The following is a 23,583-nucleotide window of genomic DNA, read 5'->3' on the forward strand; positions in this document are numbered from 1 at the left end:
GATTTTGAATTGATATATACAAGCTGTACTTAAACCTTCATTATCACTTTGAGGAGGCACGTGAAAAAAACAATTTTAAGAATGTTAAATTCAGATAGGATTGAAGTGCAAGACATTGAGATCCTGAGATTAAGACTCAAATGGGACCATAGAGGATGTATATGAAATGAATGTGGAATGGAATTCAGTGTACCAAGAAGCCTGGAAATAGTATTCCACCATCTAACCACCCTCACTGCCAGCCATCCTACCTCCAGCAAACCGTCCAGACTGATTCAACACTATGTGTTTCACTCCTGTCAACATCATCTACTACAAAGAACAAACACGCAAACAAACAAACAAACAAACAAAACCAAAACATAATGATCTGTCTTTCCAAAATGAACAGGAAAATAACTGTAAATAGAAACTGGAAATCTGTAAGATAAGCCTGTGGCAAACAGAAGTACATGGAAACTTTTCTGCCCACTATTTTTTAAACCTTACTTACAGTAATTTGGTGTCATTTTAGCTTAACCAATAATCTTGTTACACTAATCAAAAGCAAGGGGCCATCTCATTAAACGGTATCTAGTATGCAAGGCTTAAAACTGGTCATTGTTTTCATGTTTGCCTTGAGAACTGAGTCTTCAAAGAGCAAACTATCCTAATTCTGAGACAGAAGAGATTTTAAATCCTCTTAGAGGATTTAAAAAAATGCATTCTTAAAACTATTCCAAATCTGTATTGATTATGAAGCTCTTTAAGTTCATATTATGAACACCACAACTGATGTTTTATTTGACAATTCAGTTGAAAACAATGGTTTTCAATGCATACTCATCCAAGGATCATAGAATCATGACAAAATCATAGAATGGCTTGGGTTGGAAGGCACCTGGAAACATCATCTCATTCCAACCTCCTTGCCACAAGCTGGGACACGTGCCACTACACCAGGCTGCTCAGAGCCCCATCCAACCTGGCCTTAAACATATCAAGACAGGGCATCCACAGCCTCTCTGGGCAATCTGTCCCAGTGCCTCACCAGCCCAAAGTAAATAATTTCTTCTTAATATTTAATCTAAACCTACTTTCTTTCAGTTTGAATCCATTCCCCCTTGTTCTGTCACTAAATGCCCTTCTAAATAATCTCTCTCCATCCATCCAGGCTCCCTTCTTGTATAGAAGGCTGCAATTAGCTCATCTCCTTTCCAGGATGAACAATCTCAACTCTCCTAGTCTCCTCTTCCTAGTCCTTCTACTCCTTTAATTTCCACCAAGTGCTAATTCCATGACTTCCCCAACACTGGACACTTAAGATTTGTCTGAACAGGTTTAACCATCTTGTCTAGACCATGTTTTTGCTAAAAAAGTCTGGACCAGATGATCCTTGAAGTTCCCTTCCATGCTGGTATTCTGTAATTCTATAGTACATATGTAATGAATATCGACAGCCAATGATGGCCCTTAGTTGCTCTTATCCTTAAAACAGAATGATTTCAAGTAATTGAAGGAATATCCTCTATAAAGAGTATGCTGAAGAAAAAAAATCCTTTATACAGACACCATGACATTTCCAATACTTTCACTGGCACTTTGCAGTACTTGCAGAATTTCAGACTTCAGAAAAAGTTGGATTTCCCAAGAAAAAGCAATTTGTATCATTTACAGTTATAGTAATTTACTTCAATCCAGGTAAGATTTTTATTGCAATAATGAAAAGTAAGATCAATCTGAAGATAATTAATTTTCTCTTTCTATAAATACATCAATACAATTTTTTTTATCTGCTTGCCATGGCCAGCAGCTAACATAAAGCTCAAACAGATGACACAACTTAAACATTATGCTGTAAGATACAACTGTGGCCTTGAGCTCCAGAAGAGAAATACTTACAATACTTGCTTCTCTTATACATTAGCTTTAGTTTTGGTATGTAGCAGGTATTGCAGGCTTTTGTAATCCATCTAGCACAACAACAATCTCTGCTAAGCAGAACTATTCAGATATTTCATTCATGTCTGAATATCCAACCACTTTGTCACAGAAGATTTATACATTCTCATGATTGCACTTAAGTAGCATTTCATTTCTGAGATGCATGCTCTTGAAATGTGTAATTTAAACATAATCCCATTTTTGTTCCACATACATTTTCATTACACATCTACTCAGTTGCTCTCAAACTCTCTAGATGGTTTTAATTCAACATGGATCCAGTGTGAAAGGCAAGCATTCAAATTTTAAAAGTATAACACTGCCATTTAGTAGCAAACAGTACTACTAATAAAGAATAGATGCTAACATATTATCTGTAGAAAACCATCAGGTTAATGACGACTTCTCAGTTTTTCTTATCATTTTTACTATCTCACCTTAGTTATAGGCACGTGCCTCTGCCTTTCTCAGTACTCCTGTGCTTGGAAGACTGTGGACTGCTGTAATTCCTACAAGGTAGTAATTTCCATCAGGTAATAAAATGGATTAAAAAAAAAGGTAACTACCCTCTGTCATTTCCATATTCAGAAAGAGGCCTTTAGGATCAGGACTGAAGCATAAAAGATATCCAGCAAGAGTGCTTTTGTTTTATCTACTTTTTTATTATTTATCTCCTTTCTTTGTATGTAAAGCATAATCTTTAAGAACAGAAACATTAGCACAAGGACCATCATAGAACTGTTCACATTGGAAAGGACCTCAAAGACAATCAAGTCCAACTGGACACTTAACACTGCCATGACCACCACTAAACCGTATCCCCAAACTCCCTATCTACAAGTCCTTTAAGTACTTCCTGGGATAGTGACTCAACTACTTTGCTGGGCAGCCTGTTCCACTGCCTGACAGTCCTTTTGGTGAGGGAATTTTCTAATCTAAACCTCTCACTGAAGCACATCTTGAGAGCCATTTTTTTCTTGTTCTGTCTGTTGTTTGTTAGTTCAGAGAAGAAACCAAAATCCACCTCACTACAACCTCTTTTCAGTTAGTTGTAGAGAGTGAGAAGGTCTTCCCATATGTGACATACAATGTGTTGGGCTCATGTCAAGGTTCTAGTAGTAAGTAAGCTGCAAAAGTCGTTGTGTGTTCCCTGTGAATATGTCCAGAAAGGCACTGCAGCCTGGGGAGAGCACACACACTGAGGGAGAGGGAAAGCGCGAGGAGGAGGCAGTAGCAGAAAGGAAATATTCTGGACTTACTGCAAAGCTGAAGTCTATAGTACTCAAAGAAAAAATACCAGAGAGAATGTTATCTAAATTATATTGAGAAATCTGAAATTTGATTCAGTAAAGTAGAGTTTTGGATGGAAATTAGCACATGTTCAGTTAACCAGCACTAATTACTTTCACACAAAGAATGACAAAAGCTGTGACAGGCTGATGATCTCTGCCTGCATCTAGTCATTCTTGATTGTGGTAAGGGGCAAAAATGCATTAATTTAGTTTGATGGCATAATGACACCAAAGCACACAAAAGCTCACAAAGAAAAGTTACCTGAATAAAGAACTACAACCTGTAAACAGTTTTACATTATTTGGTAAGTGGCAAAACCCAATTAGTTGATACCTGATATAATAAGAATTCTTCTTTATGAACAAGCACTAGAAAGTATCGTATCTTTTAAAGTGAAGCTACAAATTTTCCCAAGTTGTCCACTTAATTTCTGATCTAAACTACTGAACTGAGATTTCATAGAATCATAGAACCATAACATCATAGAATAAGCTGAATTGCAAGGGATCCACAAGGATCATTGACTCAATTCCTGTCCCTGCTCAGGACACCCCAAGAGTCACACCATGTGCCTGGGAGTATTGACCAAATGTTTACTGAACTTATACAGACTTAGTGCTGTGACTACTTCCCTTGGGAGCCTGTTCCAGTGCCCAACCACCCTCAGGGTGAAAAACCTGGTATCTAACCTAAATATTCCGTGGCAGAACTTCAGGCCATTCCCCTGCGGTCTGTTGCTGGTCACAAGAAAGAAGAGATCAGTGTCTGTGCCTCCTCTTTCCCTCACAAGAAGTTGTAACTGCAGTGAGGTCTCCCTTCAGTCTCCTCCAGGCTGAACAGACCAAGTGACCTCAGCCACTCCTCACACGGCTTCACCTTGAGGCCCTTCACCACCTCCACTGCTCTCCTTGGACACTCTCTAACAGCTCAATGTCTTTTATATTGTGGTGACCAAAACTGTACACAATATTCAAAGTGAGGCTGTCCCAGTGCAGAGCAGATCAGAACAATCCCCTCCCTTGCCTGGCTGTCCATGCTGTGCCTGATGCCCCCAGGACACGCCTGGCCCTCCTGGCTGCCAGGGCACTGCTGGCTCACTGTCGGCCAGGACCCCCAGGTCCCTTTCCACATCGCTGCTTTCGAGTATCTCATTCCCCAGTCTACACACACAGCCAGAGTTGCCCCATCCCAGGTACAGAACCAGCACTTTGTGTGGTTTGATTTCAGAGAGCAATGCTGATAAATTTGTAATTGTTCCCACACTGTCCTAAGTAACAGGGTGGTGGATGTAGAAATATTTGCATCTGGTGTCTTGTAAGTGTTCCTTCATTAGAATCTATGATTTCATCACAGCATCCAGAATCACCAAAGTGTGAATATTTGCAACTGAGGATTAGATTACCTTTCCAGAAAAATAAAATAAAGGCAAAATCATCCCATCCAAATAGTCACAAAATATAAAATGAAACTTAAAAACTATAGTGACAAGGTTGTTTAGAAAAGTCTGGTACCAAAATAATTCAAATTTTTGACATGTTAGTATTAGATACAGTTGTTATCTCTGGTCAATATACACCCAAAATTACTTCTGAGTGCAACAGTATTATTATACAAAAACAATTGCCTACAAAATTTTATTAGTAGCCTAAAAAGAACATTAATCCAATAAATTGCATTTTATTCATGTATAAGAGACAATAGTTGTTTTTTGCCCTAACATTTCCATAGTGAATAGCAAATATACTGCAGTTGTACAAGTCTATGAACAGTTCAGGGAAAAGACATTAGCACTTTTTTTTTGCCCATCCTGCTACATTCCACTGTTTTAAAGTTTTCTGTCTTTGTAGAGAGCATTTTAATAGACATCCTTCAAATGTAAAGGCTTTTATAATTACAGTTTCAGAAAACCACACTGTACAGTGTATATCTAGCTATATAAATTATATCTTAACTTTGTATTCAGGAGTAAGTAATCACTTTACTGAATTGAGACAACAGATGCCCTCGCTACCCCTCTGTTCTCCCTATGCTTTTGTATATTTCAACTGCCCTTGATCACCATGTCATGTGTATTAACATTAACATTCAATTTTTATTGAAGGAAAACAGCAAATATTAACAATTCACAAAAGTTGCTCTATCCTCAAATTGAGGATTCAACTCAATTTGAGAATTAATCTTCTTTGTAAGTATTCACAATTTCTATTTGCTTTATTAAAAATGTATGCAGTAAAGCTTCACTGGCATTCATACCAAGACCTGGTTTCTAAGATTTAGCTTCATCTAATGAAAATTAAAGATGCTATTTGGGAAAGCAATATTTTCCAAAGTCTCAGAATATTAGAAAAAAATAATTTAAAATTTCTGAGAGCTATGCTTTCTTATGATAAATTTTAAGAGGAAGAAGAAAGTGAATATAGTTTTTTTCCGTTTTTAAAGAGTTTCTCACAACAAGGCTGCTTTCTCAATTTCCCACAACTATTAGTTTTACTTCAGTGACACCAAATGATTAGTCAGATAAAGTAAATCAAAAAAGAACAAAACAGAATAGCAAGACAGACCTAGTACTAGGACAAAACAGAACTGGAAACAGATAAGAGTTTGAAAGTAGCCATCTGAACACTCCAAGAGCACCGAACTGAGACTATCACCTAAAGGAAGAATATCAAGTGTTTCTCACTATCTTTGGAAATCAGAAGCTTGTATCAAAAGTGAGTGTGCTCACTTGAAATAAAAATTAAGAACACTGCTGGCTGTTTAAAAAGACACTGAAAGACATATTCCTATTATTTACAGAGAACCAGAAAATGCACAGGCAATCCTGCTCACCTGTCTTCGTTAAAACGTCGACCAACCAAAATTTTGCATTTGTCTGGAGGGAGACAAGCTGCTAGCAAAGGTACCGTTCTTAACACTCGACTTTCCTGTAAAAAAAAGAAAAGTTGCTTTTGAATAAAATCAAGAAAGGCTTCTATGAATTGTTAATGTTTTCATTTTCTATCAAATTCTGTTGACTACAGACGGAGAAAAAATTATAGCAGGTAACTGGGAAAAAAACCCCAGTCTTGATGATTCAAATTGTATTGTTTTGATTGACAACACTGAACACAGTCTCAAATAATCTACAATCATCATGATAAATTTGAACTAGGTTATCAATATAAAAACAGTAACAAAACTTCAGAGAAAATCACTGAATAAACAGTGGGCAAAAATAGCATTAGCATTACCGAAATAGTATCAGGATCAGAAAAAAACTACGGTAGGGCTCAATTTCTACAAATAGATGCTTCAGAGTTCTGTCCTGAGTTACACACATCACTTGGGTTTTCAAAAGTACATAATGGTCTACATCCTACTTGAATCACTTCAAGAATAATCAAAGGCAAAGGTAAGACAATAAGGGGTTTGTACACCTAGCTATGCCACTGACCTATGGATCATAACAGCAGGCATGAAGAAGGAAAAATGACAAAATTATTATATTTACTTATATATATTTACCTATATGTAAAAAAAAAGCAATCATAAGGAGCAAATAATTCCACAACCTTTGTACTAGTCCTGATGCTGGATTTCTATATTTTTAGTTTTTAAATTAGTCTCATGATGAGCAATGGTGCAATAACACTGATCTGAAACCAAGTATTTACACCTTGACATGGAATGCTGTATTATCCTTGGATTCCTCCACAAATAAATATCTAAATAATTCATGTAGCTATTATGCAAAATGGAATTTTGACAGTACAATTTCTCACAGATGATCTGCTGTGATTCCTCTCCCTTTCACAACACCTGACACATGCACAGGTCTATCATCTGGCAGCTTGGCCTCTCAATAGTGTGAATGTGAAGATGTTAGTCACGTTAATCAGAACACAGGAAATGTTTTTCCTGACTTTGTACATTACTATCTTCCCTCAGTACCAGTCTCAATAGCAGAATTTGACCAGAGTTGAAGGCTCAATCCAACCCACAGCAGACTTCCAAAGCCAACAATGAAGCACGTTGGGAATGACAGATAAGACTGACATGCAGCAGGGGAAAGATATTCTCTACCTTGTTAGTTTAATGGCTTATTTTTGAAACACTCTTAAGAGTGTATCTGTAATGCAATGGCAGACTGAAGGATCAGATACAGTCCAAGGCTCATGTGCCTTCAAGACTGATTGTGTTTTGAGTGTGAGCAGCTACAAGCAAAGGGAACTTACCTTTTGTCATGTACACCTCTGCAGTAATGCAAACCACTTGTGACCACTTCCAAAGAGCACTGTACGACGTTCTTAGCTTCCCACCATTTAATAGGACTTATCTCTAATAAGTCAAGGGCCCTCATTTAGTTGACAGTTACCATAGTGGTCTTCCAGCGATAGTTTATTTTATGAATTATCATTATGCAATATAGAGTAACAGAAAACTTGCAACCCATTGTAACAGACAGCCGTTCTGATTGCTGAATAATAAAAAACTGTCGACAGCCTTCCAGACAGACACAGGAATACTGTATAAATCCAGAAAAATCTGCAGACTTTTTCTAATGCTCTCCACCATGAACAGGGAATTCAACAAAATTAAAATGCCAATTCAGTATCTCTGGCATATTTTTAAACTTCTTTTTCCCAGCAAGTGACTTCAGTGTATATTTAGGTACTTTTAAAATAGGAAGTAACATGGAGGAGTATTTCTATTATACACAGTCCATTAAAAATCAGTTTTCCCATTTAGGGTCCAAACATGTCATGGCTTCTGTTTTATTTCCCTGTGAGAGAAGACTTATTTTAAATAGGATTTTTTTTTGTGTTTTGCTTAAATTCCTTCAGGAAATGACTCTTTGCATGTTGATTGAACCACTGTGCAATGTCAAGCAAACAGCTGCACCATGAGAGTACAGTTTTCTGAATTCCACTGACTAATTTGCAGACCCACCATCTACCAGATCTGTGCAACTCTGGCACAATTTCTAAATACCTAATGATCCACCTCCATAGGCCACTGTCAGCCAAAGAGAAAAACATCAATGTACGTCCTCCTACTAAAGTAAACCAAAAGTAAAGTAAACCATCAGTATGTCCTCCTATTTGGTAAAACAAAACATACTGTTCTGAAGCTGAACTGTAGTTTTTCATTGGGGAAATAGATAAGGTCATCACTAAGATGAATAGCTTAATTCTCATTTTTAACAGAACATTAACATCAATAAAAGACCAATGCAGTAATCAAAATACATTTCTCCATGAATCAACTCTGAGCACCTCTGTGAGACATGGTGTTCACAGAATCACAGAATACGCCGAGTTGGAAGGGACACATGAGGATCATCGAGTCCAACTCTTGGCCTGGTACAAGATGTGCCTCCACACCGATGTGCCTTTATTTTATTTAATGTTACTTAATCATAATGTTATTTCATTCTTACAATTTGTACAAAGGCAAGTAGATTTCAATTCCAGTAGGACTATACAGTTAAGATGTCTTGCATGCATAGAATTACAGAAATAAGGTGTGATTGCAGAAGGTACAATAATTCAGAAGAGCTGAACAACAAATGTAGCACCTCAGATGAACTGGCATTCAGTCATGAAGTTTAAAAGGAAAAATCATTATATGATTGCCCTGGTTTTGGCTGGGATATAATGAATTTTTTTCCCAGTAGCTGATACAATGCTGTGTTCTGGATCCAGGATGAGAATAATGTTGATAGCAACAATGAAAACATCAGTACATTAAGTAGTGTTTACCTAAGCCAAGGACTTCTCAAGTGTCTCATGCTCTGCCAGTGAGAAGCTGCACAAGAAAACTTGAGGGAGCATGTCCAGGTCAGATGCCTTGAACTGGCTAAACATGGTTATTTCACACATAGAATGTCACGCCCTGTATTTAAACTGGAGATGGTCAGGACGAGCCAATTGCTGCTCAGGGATGGGCTGGGCACCAGCAGGTGCTGAGCACTGTATCGTGCATCAGTTGCTATTATTATTATTAATAGCAGCAGTAGTAGTACTACTACTCCTGTATTTCAGTTTGTTTAATTTATTAAACTGTTCTTATCTCTCTCACAGAAAGTTTTACATTTTCTCCCTCTGCTTCTCATCCCCATCCCACCTGCCAGAGGGGCAAGTACTGTGGTACTGCATGGTACTCAGCTGATGGCTGGGGTTGAAGCACGACAATTAGCTGACAGCACAGCTGTTTCCTCTTGCCTACCATTTGCTGCCTTAGGATCTGAGCTCAAGTCCCATAGTTACCACAGCCTTACTCACCTCTGCTGGATGCTGAATTATATACAAGCAGGTGGAGACCTTTAGTGGATGTACAGGCAGGAAAGGACACAAACACACCTTCTGAGGACGGCTAAATGGCAAAAGGGAGTGACAGAACAATAAAAACAATCAGCAGTTTGTGAAAGAAAATATAATTACATTGCACAAATACATATCGCATTCCGTAAGAACTTCCCCTAACAACATTGTATTAAACATCATGTAATTTTATATTTGAAACTCCTTTCACTTCTAAAAATAAAGAGGCAAGGCTTTCATTGAAGCAGCATTTTGAGAAAAGTATTCAGACACTTCCTGTGGTTTTGTTACGGTTACAGCACTCTAAAAATTCTTTTGTCAGCTTCAAGCAGCTTACTAGTATCCATACCCTTATTAGACAAGTCTGTTACCACTTTCCTAACAAGTCCGTTTCAACAATATGATGAGCTACAACAGAACATACAATATTTACAATATTTACAATGTATATTATAATGATTAATTAGAATATAATGTTTTAGAAGTATACACACATGAAAACTCAGACATGCTGTATTTTAATTTTCTATAATTCCATCTATGCCAAAATATGTAGCAGACATGTAGAATGAAAACAGGGAAATCCTTATCAGGAACATCCAATCTAAGTCAGAAAAAAAAAAATTAAAATTCTTTAGTGTACTGTTTCAAGCTGTTGAAATGACTAGCTGAAGAACAGTATCTAAAGAAATTAACTTATGCTTAGTATGAAACTGATCTGCTGAATGATCAAGAATAAGCAGAAGCAAAGAAGCAAGCTTGAAGTTTTTCACAGAGAAATTGAACTGTCACTCCAGAAAAACACACATTCACATGCACACACATGGACAGATGTCACTCCATCTCTTTGCATAGATTATTCAACTACTCAGGAAAATGAATTTTCTTAACAGTGCAACTACTATATGTATTCATCAATTAAAGTCACACCATCTCTACAAACAAAACTCTATACACTTAAAACATACAAAGTCAGTATTTTCAGCAGTGATAGGGACTCGGAGCAGAACTTCACCTGCACCCTCCTCATAACCTTTACTGTTAACAGTTCATACGTTGACCACACAGGAGAGACAGTAAGCAATGAATCACTGTAGATGTGATTCAAATAAGTGAATTCTGAAAACAGGTTCAGATTAAATTAATGATGAGCCTGACAGAGAATGAGTTTGCTTGTTCACAAGAGCATGCACCCCAACATGTGGACTAAGTAATGTTACAGTGATCCACACCAGTACAAGCATTCCCCATTCAAACATTACTATTTAATAGTAAATGGCAGCATTATAAAAAGGCAGTAAGAACTGATAAGCTCCTCTTTATCACTTGACAGGCTGTGCTAATTTAAAAGCTGTACTTCAAGCCCCAACTACTGAAGGAGGCACAGTGGCTATTCCCTTCTCACAGGATATACAGTTAAAGGTTACCCAACACCAGTCACAACACAAAATGAAGATGCGGGGAATGTTGATGCAAAACAAGGAATTGATACTTCTCAAAATAAGCAGCAGAAAAACGAATGTTAAATATTTAGACTTAAAGGCTTACAGACAATAAATCAGCCTAATGGCAAACTGGAAATTAATCTGATACACTCTTCTGGTGTACTGATCCAGTAGCCTGCTGCCTGTTTTTCCTTCTAGTACTGGCATTTTCCTGTTGCTAATGTAGCATAAATTTGGCACATTCTGATGCACTAATGGCCAGGCCTCAGGCCTAAAATTAAGCACTCAGTAACCTGACTATTCAGTGGGCTACCCAAGGGACCTTCATTGTGAATCAGCTGAAAACAACCGCACTTCCAGGTCTGATGGGTTGTTCTCCAGTGCAATCTCTTAATCATTTTCCCAAATGTTCTCAGATATGAGCAATTTAAACAGAAATCTCTGTTTTGATAACAACCTAGAAGTAGCAAATACTGTGGAGGTTGTTTTTTGCCTGTGCCCTGATTGTTAAGTCAAAGTTCATCCTCTTTTTGATCATCAGGTTCATCAGAAACTCAGGTGTGTGTACAAAGTGTGACTCCTTGGTTTCTCCTCAATAGCTGGTTCACTCCAACAGCTGGTTCCACTTACAAGGTAAGGTGTTAAAGGTCTCCCCATTATGAAATTTTCTGCTGAAGAGAGATGAAGGCATGAAAATCTAGTAAAGCAAGCTGTTTCCAAACAGTTAGCTGTTGACTTCAATCCCATGAACTACACTGTTCATTACCTCTCATAAGTACACAAAAGAACTTCCCAGTGATTTCTGACCTCAGGGTGTTTAATTATAAAAAAATTCACTAGTTTAATAATAAAAAATTTCAAGTCTCCCTTTGGTATATGCTTTTTGTATTTTCCACACTGGTTTGGATTTTTCACAGATATTTTAAGCTTTTTTAATCTCACAGAAAAAAAAAAAAATCAACAAACCCAATCAAAAATAAGGAAATTATGTGGAAAGTACGTTATTTTCAAATAACTGCAAAATAGATTCTGCCTATAATTTGATCTGTAGGGAGCAGAGCACAGACTATGACAAATAAAGAATTTCCCAATATAATTTAATTACTTACATATGCATATACATCACTTAACTTTAACCACCGAATTAGGTACCTAATTATGTTAAATACATACTTTTACAACCCCATCTTGAGAGCACAAGCCTTACTTCTGTAATTTTACTTTGGAACCTAACAGTTATTTGTGAGAAAAAAAGCCCCCAACATTATTTCTTCATGAAACCAACATACCAGCCCACATTTGTGGGACAGGAAGCACTACAAAACAAAGTTCTGTTCCACCCCCACAAAAGCTGACTTTGCTCTGAAAAAAGCCACCTAGGCAGAAAAGGCATTTAGTCTTTTTCTTTTGTTTAAAGATGCTGTTTTACTCTTGCCCTACATACACAACTGATGTTACAGAAAAGAAGCAGCACCAAGAAATTCTTTAACACTGAACATCATCTTTTTCTCATTTCTGGAAATTTCTGATTGCTATCAGAAATCAGCTCTAGGCAGGAGCAGTAGCATTCAGAATATTAAGGAAAAGGTTTGTGAGTTGGGATTAGGATTTTAAAGAGGATAATTTTTGTTGTATTATTCTCCTGTATGCAATTTCAGTACAGCTCAAAGCTACCCAGTGGATTCTCACCTGTTTTTCAATACAGCTTTTCTAGTCTAAAAAATTATGATGAAGTAACCTATCACAATGGCATGACTAAAAGAAAAAAAATCATCATTCCACAGCTTGAAAGAATGTTCCATATGAAAAAGACAGTCATGTACATGTACTGACTTCATAGCTTTCTTTCCATTACTTATATCTCAATTAATGATACTCAGACTAACATTAAGTCTATCTTCCCAGCAGAACTGAATCTGGACAGGAGACTGAGGTACCAGGTTTAGTTGATTACTAGTTTCTGGGCAGAGATACTCCAAAATTAAATATACCACAGTCTGGAAAACAGTGAGCTAATTCTGGAATTCTTTCCAAGTCTCTGTATTATTTTACTGCAACTTGCTTCAGAACTTTACCTCGCTACATGTCCAAAGTCTTCTTCTGAAAACAAGCACCATTCTGTGAATGCAAGTGAGTGTTTGCATACACCCATACTCAGAAAACTACAGCTAAGTTATTCAAGGATTTAAACCCAAAGTAAGCAAAAACTAACAAAGCTGCAGTTTTATGCTCAGCATTTGTAGACATTTGTATGGAAACATACAGAGGTTAAGTGTACCAAGCACATGTTCTAGAAACGATGCTTCCAATATTTAAATAAAGAAGAAGCTGATGTTTATTAACTACTAATACTTGTAGCAATATATTCATGTTCCAACACATATTGTCAAGGTCAGGCCCCAGACTGTATTTTAAAAAAACATGCCTGCCAAAACAGAAATAGCTGCTTCAAGTAAATTAGATTTCTCTACTCTTTTTGTCAAAACACCAAGGGTTTCAAGGACAAAACCCACCTGAGAAATTTGAAGAAAAGCCACAATGTTACCATATGTTTGTTTTATACTAATGCTATTATGTAGGTTTTATACTGACACAAGTCCATTACTCCCATGCATTAAAACAACATTCAGGAGTTTTACAAAGCTGGGGGGTGGTAGTGGGGTGAAGTTTAAAAGGAGAAGCCCATTTATTTTTTAAAATTTGGAAACTAATGCTATTTTTCCTACTTTTATGTTAGAGGACAAACAAAAACTAAAAATTTATTTAAGATAACATTTTGCCTTCTCCACCTTAACCACTACAGCTATAAAGGGAACATAAAAGAAAGAGCGGATTATACACAGAGTAGATCTTATACATAGATATGTATAAACTTATGCATTTAGGAAGAAACAATCCTAACCCAACATTTACAAGAAAAACACAGTCTGAAGTTAATATGACATTAATATTCAACAGTACAAACCTTCAATAAATAATCCTGTGAAAACACCAGTTTAATTCCAGGCAGTTTTCAAAAATGCAGATCAGTTGTAAAGTGTTACTAATAATTAAACACAAAACATTTTTATGACACTACACAAACCTCTGGTGTGCACTCTGAGTGCTGGAGAAGCCAGATCAAAAATACCTGCAGTAGTTTCTCATGTCATCGGCACTGTCTGGGTTTCTTCTAGGCCTATTTTGGACATTCTTTATGTAAGCAAAACTTCAAGCCTTATTTTTAATGGGGTTTCCCAAGAAAAATCAGTCACAGAACATTACTCTGACTTTATTGTATTCCAACTTCCATTTCTTCTTCCCATCTCTTTCAAAATATTTAGAAAGTCACTGGTCATGAGGTGTAAAAATGTAAAATTAAATCCTTACAAACTTTATTAGGAGTCAATAGCCACATAAAACACAGTATTAGAAACACAGGTGGAGGGAGTATCAAGAACAATAATAGAGCACTTCCTTTTCCACTTGATAATCTGTATAACACCAGCTTCCTGGCAAAGAAAAAAAGAAAAAGAAATTTAAAAAAATAAAAAAGGCATATTGCCAAAGTTTTGCTTTCCATAAGAAGTTATAAATAAATAAAACAGGTGTATGGGGTTGGTTTTGGTTTAGCATTTTAGTTTTTTAATGGTGTAACCAATGAATTTAATGGAACATACCTCTGTTCCCGAAGTAAAAACATACACTCAACAGAGAAATGTGTATGCACAGGAAAAATATCTAATACAAATCACAGTGAAAATCTTTTGTTCAAAGATTACACACAATAATGGAAAAAATTTGTTTCTATGTTACCCAACAATATGAATAATCTATTTTCCAAACAAATTGCCTTCAGTTGTAAAAAGGTAACTATTTAAAGAAAATTTAGTTTTCCTGCACAAAAGCTTTTGTAACCTTTTCAATACAATAAAGGCAGCAACTTTAAGCAACAGAACACAGAAATAAACAAACTCAGTTGATATTGTTCTAATTCATATGAAAAGGTCTACCACAGCTCTCATGCTATCATGAGAGAGCTTTGAGATAGCTCCTCATGCTATCATGTGGAGTCCTTTGGGTCTCTCCATTTTGCAGATCCTTTTCCAATGCATATCAAAGGTTCACTGTGCTAAAAAGCTTGAGGCCCTGGAGTTTGAATGTCAGGACTTCATATAATACCATATCACTACCAGCTTCCTCCTTTTACTGCTTCAGAGTACCAGCCAGAACAAAAAAGCATCTTCCTAGAAACACCAACAGTATCAATGGATCGACAGAAGAATGGCCTGAGGCGAATAAGATTTTTGAGATCATCCCATTCCAACTCCCCAGACACAGTCAGGTACACCTTCCAGGATCAGGCTGCTCAAAGCCCTGTTCTGGCCTTGAACACTTCCAGAGATGGGTCACCCACAGCTCCTCTGGAACAACTGTTCCAGTGACTCACTACCCTCATAGCAAAGAATTTATTCCTAAGATCTAATTTAAACCTAATTTCATCTCTTTTAACTTATAGATCTTGCTCCTTTTACACTTGAAACCTGTAATGCATTCTGGTACAGGTTCCAGAACTTTTCTATCTAGTTCCAGGAAAAGCCACTGCAGTACTAAATATTAAATTCATTAAAATATGCCAGATTAACATTTTGTACCAGAAGACATTTAAAGCAGTATCACAAACTTCCAAACCAACAAGACCATAAAACTGACCAATTAAACAGAGGCTGCCACTGTATTCAACAAGTTCATTTCCATAGCACTTTCCTCATAATTGTACACAGCATCTGTTCTTCTTGCCACAAGGTACTATCAACACAGCAAAGTTGGTCGCAGTATAAAGAGGCATTCAAAAAGCAATGCAGTACTTTTAGACAAAAACTGCCTTTGAACTGACCTAGAATCCCACTGGAACTAACTGGGTCAAGGGATACAGCAGTGGGAAAAGGCAGTGGGATGGGGTCAGAGACACTTCAGAGATAAGGTACAGAAAGAGGTTCAGAAGGGGGACAGGGAGACAGTCATCTCCCTGCCTCTCAACAAAGCACATAGTACTAGTGAACAGCTAGGAGACCATAGAACTATTCTCTAGCACTTAGATTTCTTGTAGATTTCTCAGATTCCACGCAGGAGCAGGAGAACTGCTGGAAGTTGGTACTCTTAGCAGTTCTCCTGCTCCTACGTGGTATGGTGAGAAGATATATCCACTGGCCTTCTGTTTCCCACTCAAACCACAGCCACCAGTGCAAAACACTGATTTTCCATCATAGTGAATCAATTTGAAAACTTTGCTTTCTTGTAAATTTGAAATAGTCTTGGGCCTCTGCCCAAAGCACTGGAGTTCAGAAAACCTGAACAAAGAATAAGGTAGTTAATTCACAGAGGCATCAAGGAATACCAGCAGAGACTAAGGGCAAAAAGAAACACCTATTTACATCTGCTTCATGAACAGTTATGTTGCATCACATAATGGGCAGGGGAGAAATTCACAGCAATAAAAAGCTGTCCGTTATCAAAAGTTACCAAAGTATGTGCATTTTAGTTCAGAAAATCACAAAACCACTATTTCTATCAGCCACAAATATCATTCTACAGGTGCCCAGAATTTATAATGATCCCCAGGCACGTGTTATTCATTATTTAGCTCTCCACCACAGAACCTCATGTTTGACCCATTTGCTCTAAGTATTGTTTACTGGCAGAAATCACTATTAAAAAAAAAAAAAAAAAAAAAAAAAAAAAAGAAGGAATAGACCATTATCCAGCTCCTACACTCAGCAGGAGAACATAAAGCTCAGCAAGGTAAACAAGAAAACAAGAGCAGACTATATGTGGTTTCATTTTAGCATTTGTTTTCAGAGCAACCCAATATATTTCAGATTATGTCCTAAGCACTTACTGGGGGGGAAAAAAGCAACAAATCTATCTCAAAACCAGCTAAGTTTTCAGCAGCTGATAGACAGCTACTAGAAACAAGATTGACACCACTAACTCATTTCTTATTCAGCACCAAACAACAATCAGCTTGTAATGATTTTCAGTCAAAGTTCAAATGGTCTGTATTGAAACAACTATGAAAAACCCTACTTACAAAGACTACAAGATCTTACTTCCCTAGATTTAAGACTAAAACTGGACTAAAAGGGCAACTTTCCAGAAGTAAGAGACAGAAGCAGTCACTTAGTTCATGACAAGCCGTGAGTTCTCATTAAAGAAAACCTTCCTGTTTTTTGAAAATTACATTAGTTAGTGCAGTTCTTCAAAAATTAGGCAAATAAACATACATACATAAATAGATAGATACATTTCTCTTTAGAAAATGTGTATTCGTAAAAAAAAAAATCTAAAATTAATGAAGTATTTTTCCTTCCAAGTATCTGGTAGCTTATGTATCATTCTAAACTTCTCTCCTATTTTGCATTACCTTATTTTCACAGTGGTTTTCAACACAAAGTAAACAGTACAAGAGATTTTACCCTCATCATAAGTAGTAGTAGTAGCAGCACATACTGAAGACATAGTATCTAGAGAATTACCAATTATGGGTGAAGTGGCTTTTATGGAGAAGTTTACACCACTACAGTGACCTGCAATTTACTGGAAGAATTTTAAGATAATTTGGACATTTCCTTTAGACTTTGACACTACAACAGGAATCAACAGGTTACCCAACAAAATCAGTAGATTCTTCAGTACAGCATGTGTATGAACCCTGTAAGAGTGTGCTATCCTTAATGAGCAATCTTTTGCATATTTTTATGCTGAAAGTATACAGACAAAAATCAATATATTTCAAAAATGTGGACAAAGGCAGCATGAACCTTATTAAAGGCCTTTAAATTGTACTGTTCTCATGTGTCCATTTCCCAAGGCAAATAACCTTTTTGCCTGACCAATTAAATCATAAATAAAGGACAAACAAGTTAGTTTGGGGATTTTTTTTTTCAGCCTGGTACATTCACCGTAGCTTTACAAGCCTAATCAAAACATATCCAATACAACAAGTACCTTCTAGTGCTTTAGAAGACAAAAGGTGCAAAGAAGAACATAACAAAATATCAACACTGTATCCGTTTCTGAACTTTTAACAAAAAAGCAGACTTTGGCAAGCAGCTTTCTTTGTAAATAACTTAAATCAACAAATCAATAGGAGAACACTCTTTCAACAGCTTAACTGTTTACATTAAAGTTGGCTGTGGTTTCCACTGGAACTAATAGGAGTAAATAAATAAAATAGTATTTAGCTTATGCAGCACTGCAGTCATTACAGAAAGGCCAGGAAAGCCAAAAACTAATGAGCCTGAGATTGTTGACATTTTCATGCATCTTGGCTCTACAGTCTGGCAAAATACCTGGCACCCTGACAAGCTTGATGCCAGACAGCTAGCAGAGCTTTAAATCTGTTGAAGAAGATGAAGCAGTAATGGCATTTAAAGCGTGCCACTGAGACATTAAGAAGTTAAACTCGTCTTACATTGCCAGCTTATAATTCCCAATCTGTTTCACGAGCTCAGGTGCTTCCACAAGAGAAGACAAAGCAGAAAGACTGTGTAACCAAAACATTTCATGAAAAAGTCCTGAATTTCCCAGAGAAGAGAGGAACTCACCAATCCAAGCAAGAAAGAGCAAAAAATTTTGAAAATAATAAAAGAAAACATTTCCAATAATACAATACCATCATCTTGGGTCTGGTAGGCTTGGTAGTCCCTTGCATGACTGCACAAAAAGGCTCTCCACACATGACTCTCAAAAACTGTGGCTGACTCTCCCTCTTCTTCTCAGTCTGGCAGCTTGGTGTTAAGGAACACAAGTTCTTTAGCACCCCATGTATAATAAAGGTTCCTAATTAAAACTGCAGTGAGACAGGGAAGCTGAGATTAAGACACTGTTAACAGGAGGCACTGACAGAACATTCCAGGTGCAGTGAGGGGTTCAAACAGCAACTGAAACTGTGTAAATGCAGTCTACAAATCTCAAGTTAAATTTACCTAAAATCTTCCTGCACTGTTGTTTTGTTATTTCTTGTTTATTGATGAAAAAGGATGGTTACAACTTTTCATTAAGGGTAACACTGCAAAACTCTATCCAGGCAAGAATAAAAACTTCTAACACTACATTTCTAAGTCCCAGCTTATGGGGCTTTTTCAGTTTTAAGTTTGAATTACATGAGAGACAGTATCTTCAAAACACATTGACCAAGTTTCAATAAAACTGCCCTTTCTATCTCCACAAAAGGAATAGATCATTTCACATAAGAAATTTAGGTCTCTCATGCAACTTCATCTTATCTAATACTGTGTTTTAAACACAGAACCTATTGAAATATATACTTTATTTTTTAATAGCAAAACCAAGTCTGAGTCCTAGTTTGAAACAAGCAGATGAGAAAAGGGAGTTAAATTAAAAGCTCACTTCTGCACTAAATGAAGTCAAAGAAATTCTGTCATTGATTTTTCATGAAAGCAAGATCAGTGTCCACACATATTTCAGAAGTTAAAAGAGCTAAGTTCTTATGTCTCTCAATCCACACAACAATGCTATATCCTGTCACTTACAGCTATGAATTTAAGCTTTATTCCTTTCAAAAACTTTTTAAAAACCCTATTAAATGAAGGTATTGTTGTAATTTACTATGGTAAAACAGAGCACACAACAGTATTCCCTTCCTAAATTATATTTAGCATTAACATGAAAGTAGATAATGCCTATCAGACAAAACTCTTTTAAAGAATACACATTCCTGTTAAAAAAAAGATTCTGCAGTTTATCTTCAACTGAATGCAAGCAAAAATACAGTTATCAGAGTATATGACAAAGAACCTGTATGGGGAAAATTGTTAAATATGAAATAGAATATTCAGTTAAAGTATTCTAGTATAATATTAATTTTTGCCATAGATGGTAGAAGAATGGAATTGTGTTCAGACACTCAGAAAACTTCAGCATAACTCAACAATATAAAACAATACCAAAAAGGCCCTGTGCAATGCTCTGTTCAGACTTCCTGACCACTTAGCTGTGAGAGCACTTTAAATGCTACACTGCACTCTAGTGTCCTTTTTCTGAAGAGCAGCCCTTCTGTCAAACACACTGATTCTGATTTAGCATCTATTTTATTAAAAAGCAGTCACTTTCCTGATATAATGCAACAAAATACTATATTTTTAAAACAGTGTACCTGTTATTTAACAGTAAAATGTTATTTCTTTAAAATATGTTGATTTTTACAGAATACAGAATATCTCTTTTACTTAACCAGGTATCAAATTCATTAAGCCATTCTAAAGCATTTTCCAGATACTGGAAGATGCTGCTTTTATAAGGTAAACAATTCAGTACAAATGCTTTTTAATGCTTAATACAGCAGTCACAACATCAAATCTCAGAACCACATTGATTTTTACCACTCAAGGTGCTTTGCAGGCTTCAGGTCCTAGGAAAAAATACCCCACAATAAATGCTTCCTTTAAAATAAGAAAGTTAGAAGTCTGTTACATAGATGACACTTTCTTGTGTAACTTGGAAACACTAGTTTTATTACTAGTGTAGTATATATTTAGCAAGCATGCTAATAAAAGTTAATAAAAAAACAAGGTTAGACTGCACTTGAGTACCTCATTAAGAAGTTGACAGGAATAAGAAGGATCACAACAGTTAACTTGCGCTCATAAAAGTATCATGGTCTGAGATGCCACTGGCGTTAACTTAAACAGAGCACAGCAGTAAAAAGCTATAAACAGACTCATAAAATAATTCAGAATTGGACAGCTTTGGACTCAAAGCAGACATAATTTCAAAGGCCTTGAGCCAATTAATGTTAGCCTACCAGAGTTTCATCAGGCAACCAGCTCTAGCATTTAACCACTCTCAGAAAGTTTAATTAGTTTTTTGTAAAGCCAAAACACAACTACACTCCGATTGAAACTGTCAGGAGAGGGCCTCTTCTCCCACCAGGGGATGCTGCTGGCCCACGCTTACCCTGCTGCCCACTGCTGCTGCAGAGTCGTTCTCTTGCAGGCCAGTACGCAGGCTGACAGTGATACCGGGGCTTGTTTAGCCGTGGGAACTGAGCTTCAAATGTGCTGAATTTCCTGAGGTTCCTCACGACAAGAGAGCTGTCAGTGTCTCTCTGAATGGCAGCTCTAACCTCCTGCAGTGCAGCACTTGCTCCCTCCACGTGGGCACGGGGAGCATGTTCAATAGCTCTGCCCAAAGCATAAACCTCCACAAAGACCTCTCCTACTTTCAAGTGTAGATTGCTTAAGCTCAGCAGTCTGGGAGGTTCTCTTTATTTTGTTTATTTTGTAAACCTATAATCTAGTCTGTATCTTCCTGATTTTGTAGAAAGCTCTCAAATACTCCTTTAATATTCTTAAATTCAGACAAAGGTAACCACCCCCTACTCTAGAACCAGAGTCATCTTGGTTACATACAGTTAAATTCATTAACCAGTCTGTCGCAGAAGGGCATGCTGCTCTTTCTTTTGTCCCCTACCCACATTTGTTTTACTGGTACATGACTTCATTAGCCCTCTGATAGGGCCCCTACTAAATTCCTCCCCGACCCCTCTCCCAATAGTTACAAAATCTGCATTTGCCAATGTGAACAGAATACAAAATGAAAGCAGTGGCTCAGAACAGAATTATAATAAAGCATAACCAACTTAATAGATTTTGACAGATTATATCCACTGTACCATTATGAACATCAAAGACATCACTGAAGTAGTTTTAAAGGCTTAAGCTCCATGATATTTGGGTGCCTAGATATCTTTAAAACCACTTGAGTTTAAAGCACATATTCATCAGCATCCCTGCTCACTTTTGTAAGGCATGAAGCAGCTATAGGCGTAAGTAGGCTTGGTGTACACTAGGGGTTATTTTTTAACCTACTTGGAGATGACATATTCTAAAAGTCACTTAAAGTCAACTTAATGCACTGTATTAGCTGCCTGCTTTTCATGCATTAGGATTTTTAAACAAACTTTGGTGCTCAAGGAGAATTAGACATAGGTCTCCAGAAGAATCAGCACAATTGGAATTCATTTTTATTTCTTTGGTATTTTAATGAAGAAACTTGCTATTAGAAAGTACAATTAACAAGCCCTTCTATTAAAAACAAAATAAATTTAAACTATAATGATTTTATAGTTTACAGCTTCATTTGTTGACAATTCTAACAAAGAGAATTTCTGAATTTCTAACCAACAATTCTAATAAATCAAGGGCGGGAGGAGAAAGGCAGCTTATTCCTAAATTGCTTAAGTGTAGTACTGAATTCAAAAATACCAGGAAAAACAAGTTCCAACAAGTTGGACAGCGACTGTTTTATATAAAACTCACTGAATTGGACAGCTACTGTTTCATATTCATAGCAAACCATAAGAACCTCTGAATCACCTTTTTTTGAATCATCCTTTTTTATAAAATACCACTGTCTTGATTTACCGCTTTACAGCTGTTAATATAATCCATTGTTAACAAAACTAGCCTTATCTCTAATTAACTTTTCTGGCAGTAGATTTCCTCAGACTGTTTGGCATCTGTAATTAACCCAAAACCCCGAGGTTATTTTTAGATAAGGGGTATTTTCTTTCCACTATCTGACAAAAGCATCAAAATATTGAAATCTCATATTCATTCCAATTTAACCCATTTATTCTCTTCCTAGTGCACAACCTGCCTACTTCCAATTTCATTAAACTGGACTTTGGGAATAAATAGAAATGCTAAATTGTCAAACAGAAATACAGGCAAGAATGCCAATTCCATGGTATCATAAGAAAATAAAAGTATTTTATAATAAATCTTGTAAGGTTGAATAAGCTGATACTGTCAATTCACACAAAAGTCTGCATTAAAAGGCGCTCCTTCCAAATGTAGGATGCATGCACAGTCAATTTTATTTAATATTTTTTCCTTTTGGACAACAGTAGATTGACTGCTTAAAAAAGGGAAAAAAGGAAAAAAAAGGAAAAAAAAGGAAAAAAAGGAAAAAAAGGAAAAAAAGGAAAAAAAGGAAAAAGCTATCAGAAAATTGTACTATCAATTATTAATGCATAAACACTAATACATGTAGGAATACACGTAGAAAGAAATAAAGATAAGCCACAATAAGTATTTGACAATTCACTAGGTTAAAATTCATGTTAACTTTACAACATAGATGACCTACTACTTTGTGCCAGAAGAGCCACAGGATGAGGGTTCCAGGACTCGTTTGGCCCATTTTCTTTACATGTTCACAGGAAAACAAAAAATTAAGTACTGCAAGGACACATTCCCCTTCACATAACTAATACAGCTGGACATTTCCATGAAACTAAATTTGAGATTAAATAAAAATCATATGTTAGAGACAGTTTGCAGTCTTCCATATTGACATGCTAAATAGATTCAGCAATTGAGTTCAAGAATTCAGAAAGAAATTTGTACCATACATCATAGGCATAATTGGTGTAACTCAGAAATTGTATGGAGAAAGACAGAGAGAAAAAAAAAAAAATCTATTGACCATGTCTTGCAAGCCAAAAGACAGGTATGCTTCTAGCATACAGCACAGACTAGTACTAGGCCGACAGATCCAGGAGTCTGAACTGGGATTGTTTATTCCAAGCAAAAAGCATTAAAGATTTTGATGAA

General features: G+C 36.5%; 1 protein-coding gene across 1 annotated transcript in view; it reads right to left on the minus strand.

Annotated features, from left to right (window-relative positions):
- The window catches only part of DTWD2 (DTW domain containing 2), a 55,798-nt gene that overhangs the window by 28,123 nt on the left and 4,092 nt on the right, over positions 1 to 23,583 (minus strand). The window contains exons 2-4 of the mRNA XM_041459106.1: positions 20,921 to 21,184; positions 9,480 to 9,589; positions 6,046 to 6,140 (exon numbers count right to left, since the gene is read on the minus strand). Of these exons, the coding sequence (XP_041315040.1) occupies positions 6,046 to 6,140; positions 9,480 to 9,589; positions 20,921 to 21,184 (469 nt within the window). The remainder of the gene's footprint in view (positions 1 to 6,045; positions 6,141 to 9,479; positions 9,590 to 20,920; positions 21,185 to 23,583) is intronic.

Source organism: Pyrgilauda ruficollis, unplaced genomic scaffold (assembly GCF_017590135.1).
Source record: "Pyrgilauda ruficollis isolate IOZ18807 unplaced genomic scaffold, ASM1759013v1 scaffold130, whole genome shotgun sequence".
Classification (NCBI taxonomy): Eukaryota; Metazoa; Chordata; class Aves; order Passeriformes; family Passeridae; genus Pyrgilauda; species Pyrgilauda ruficollis.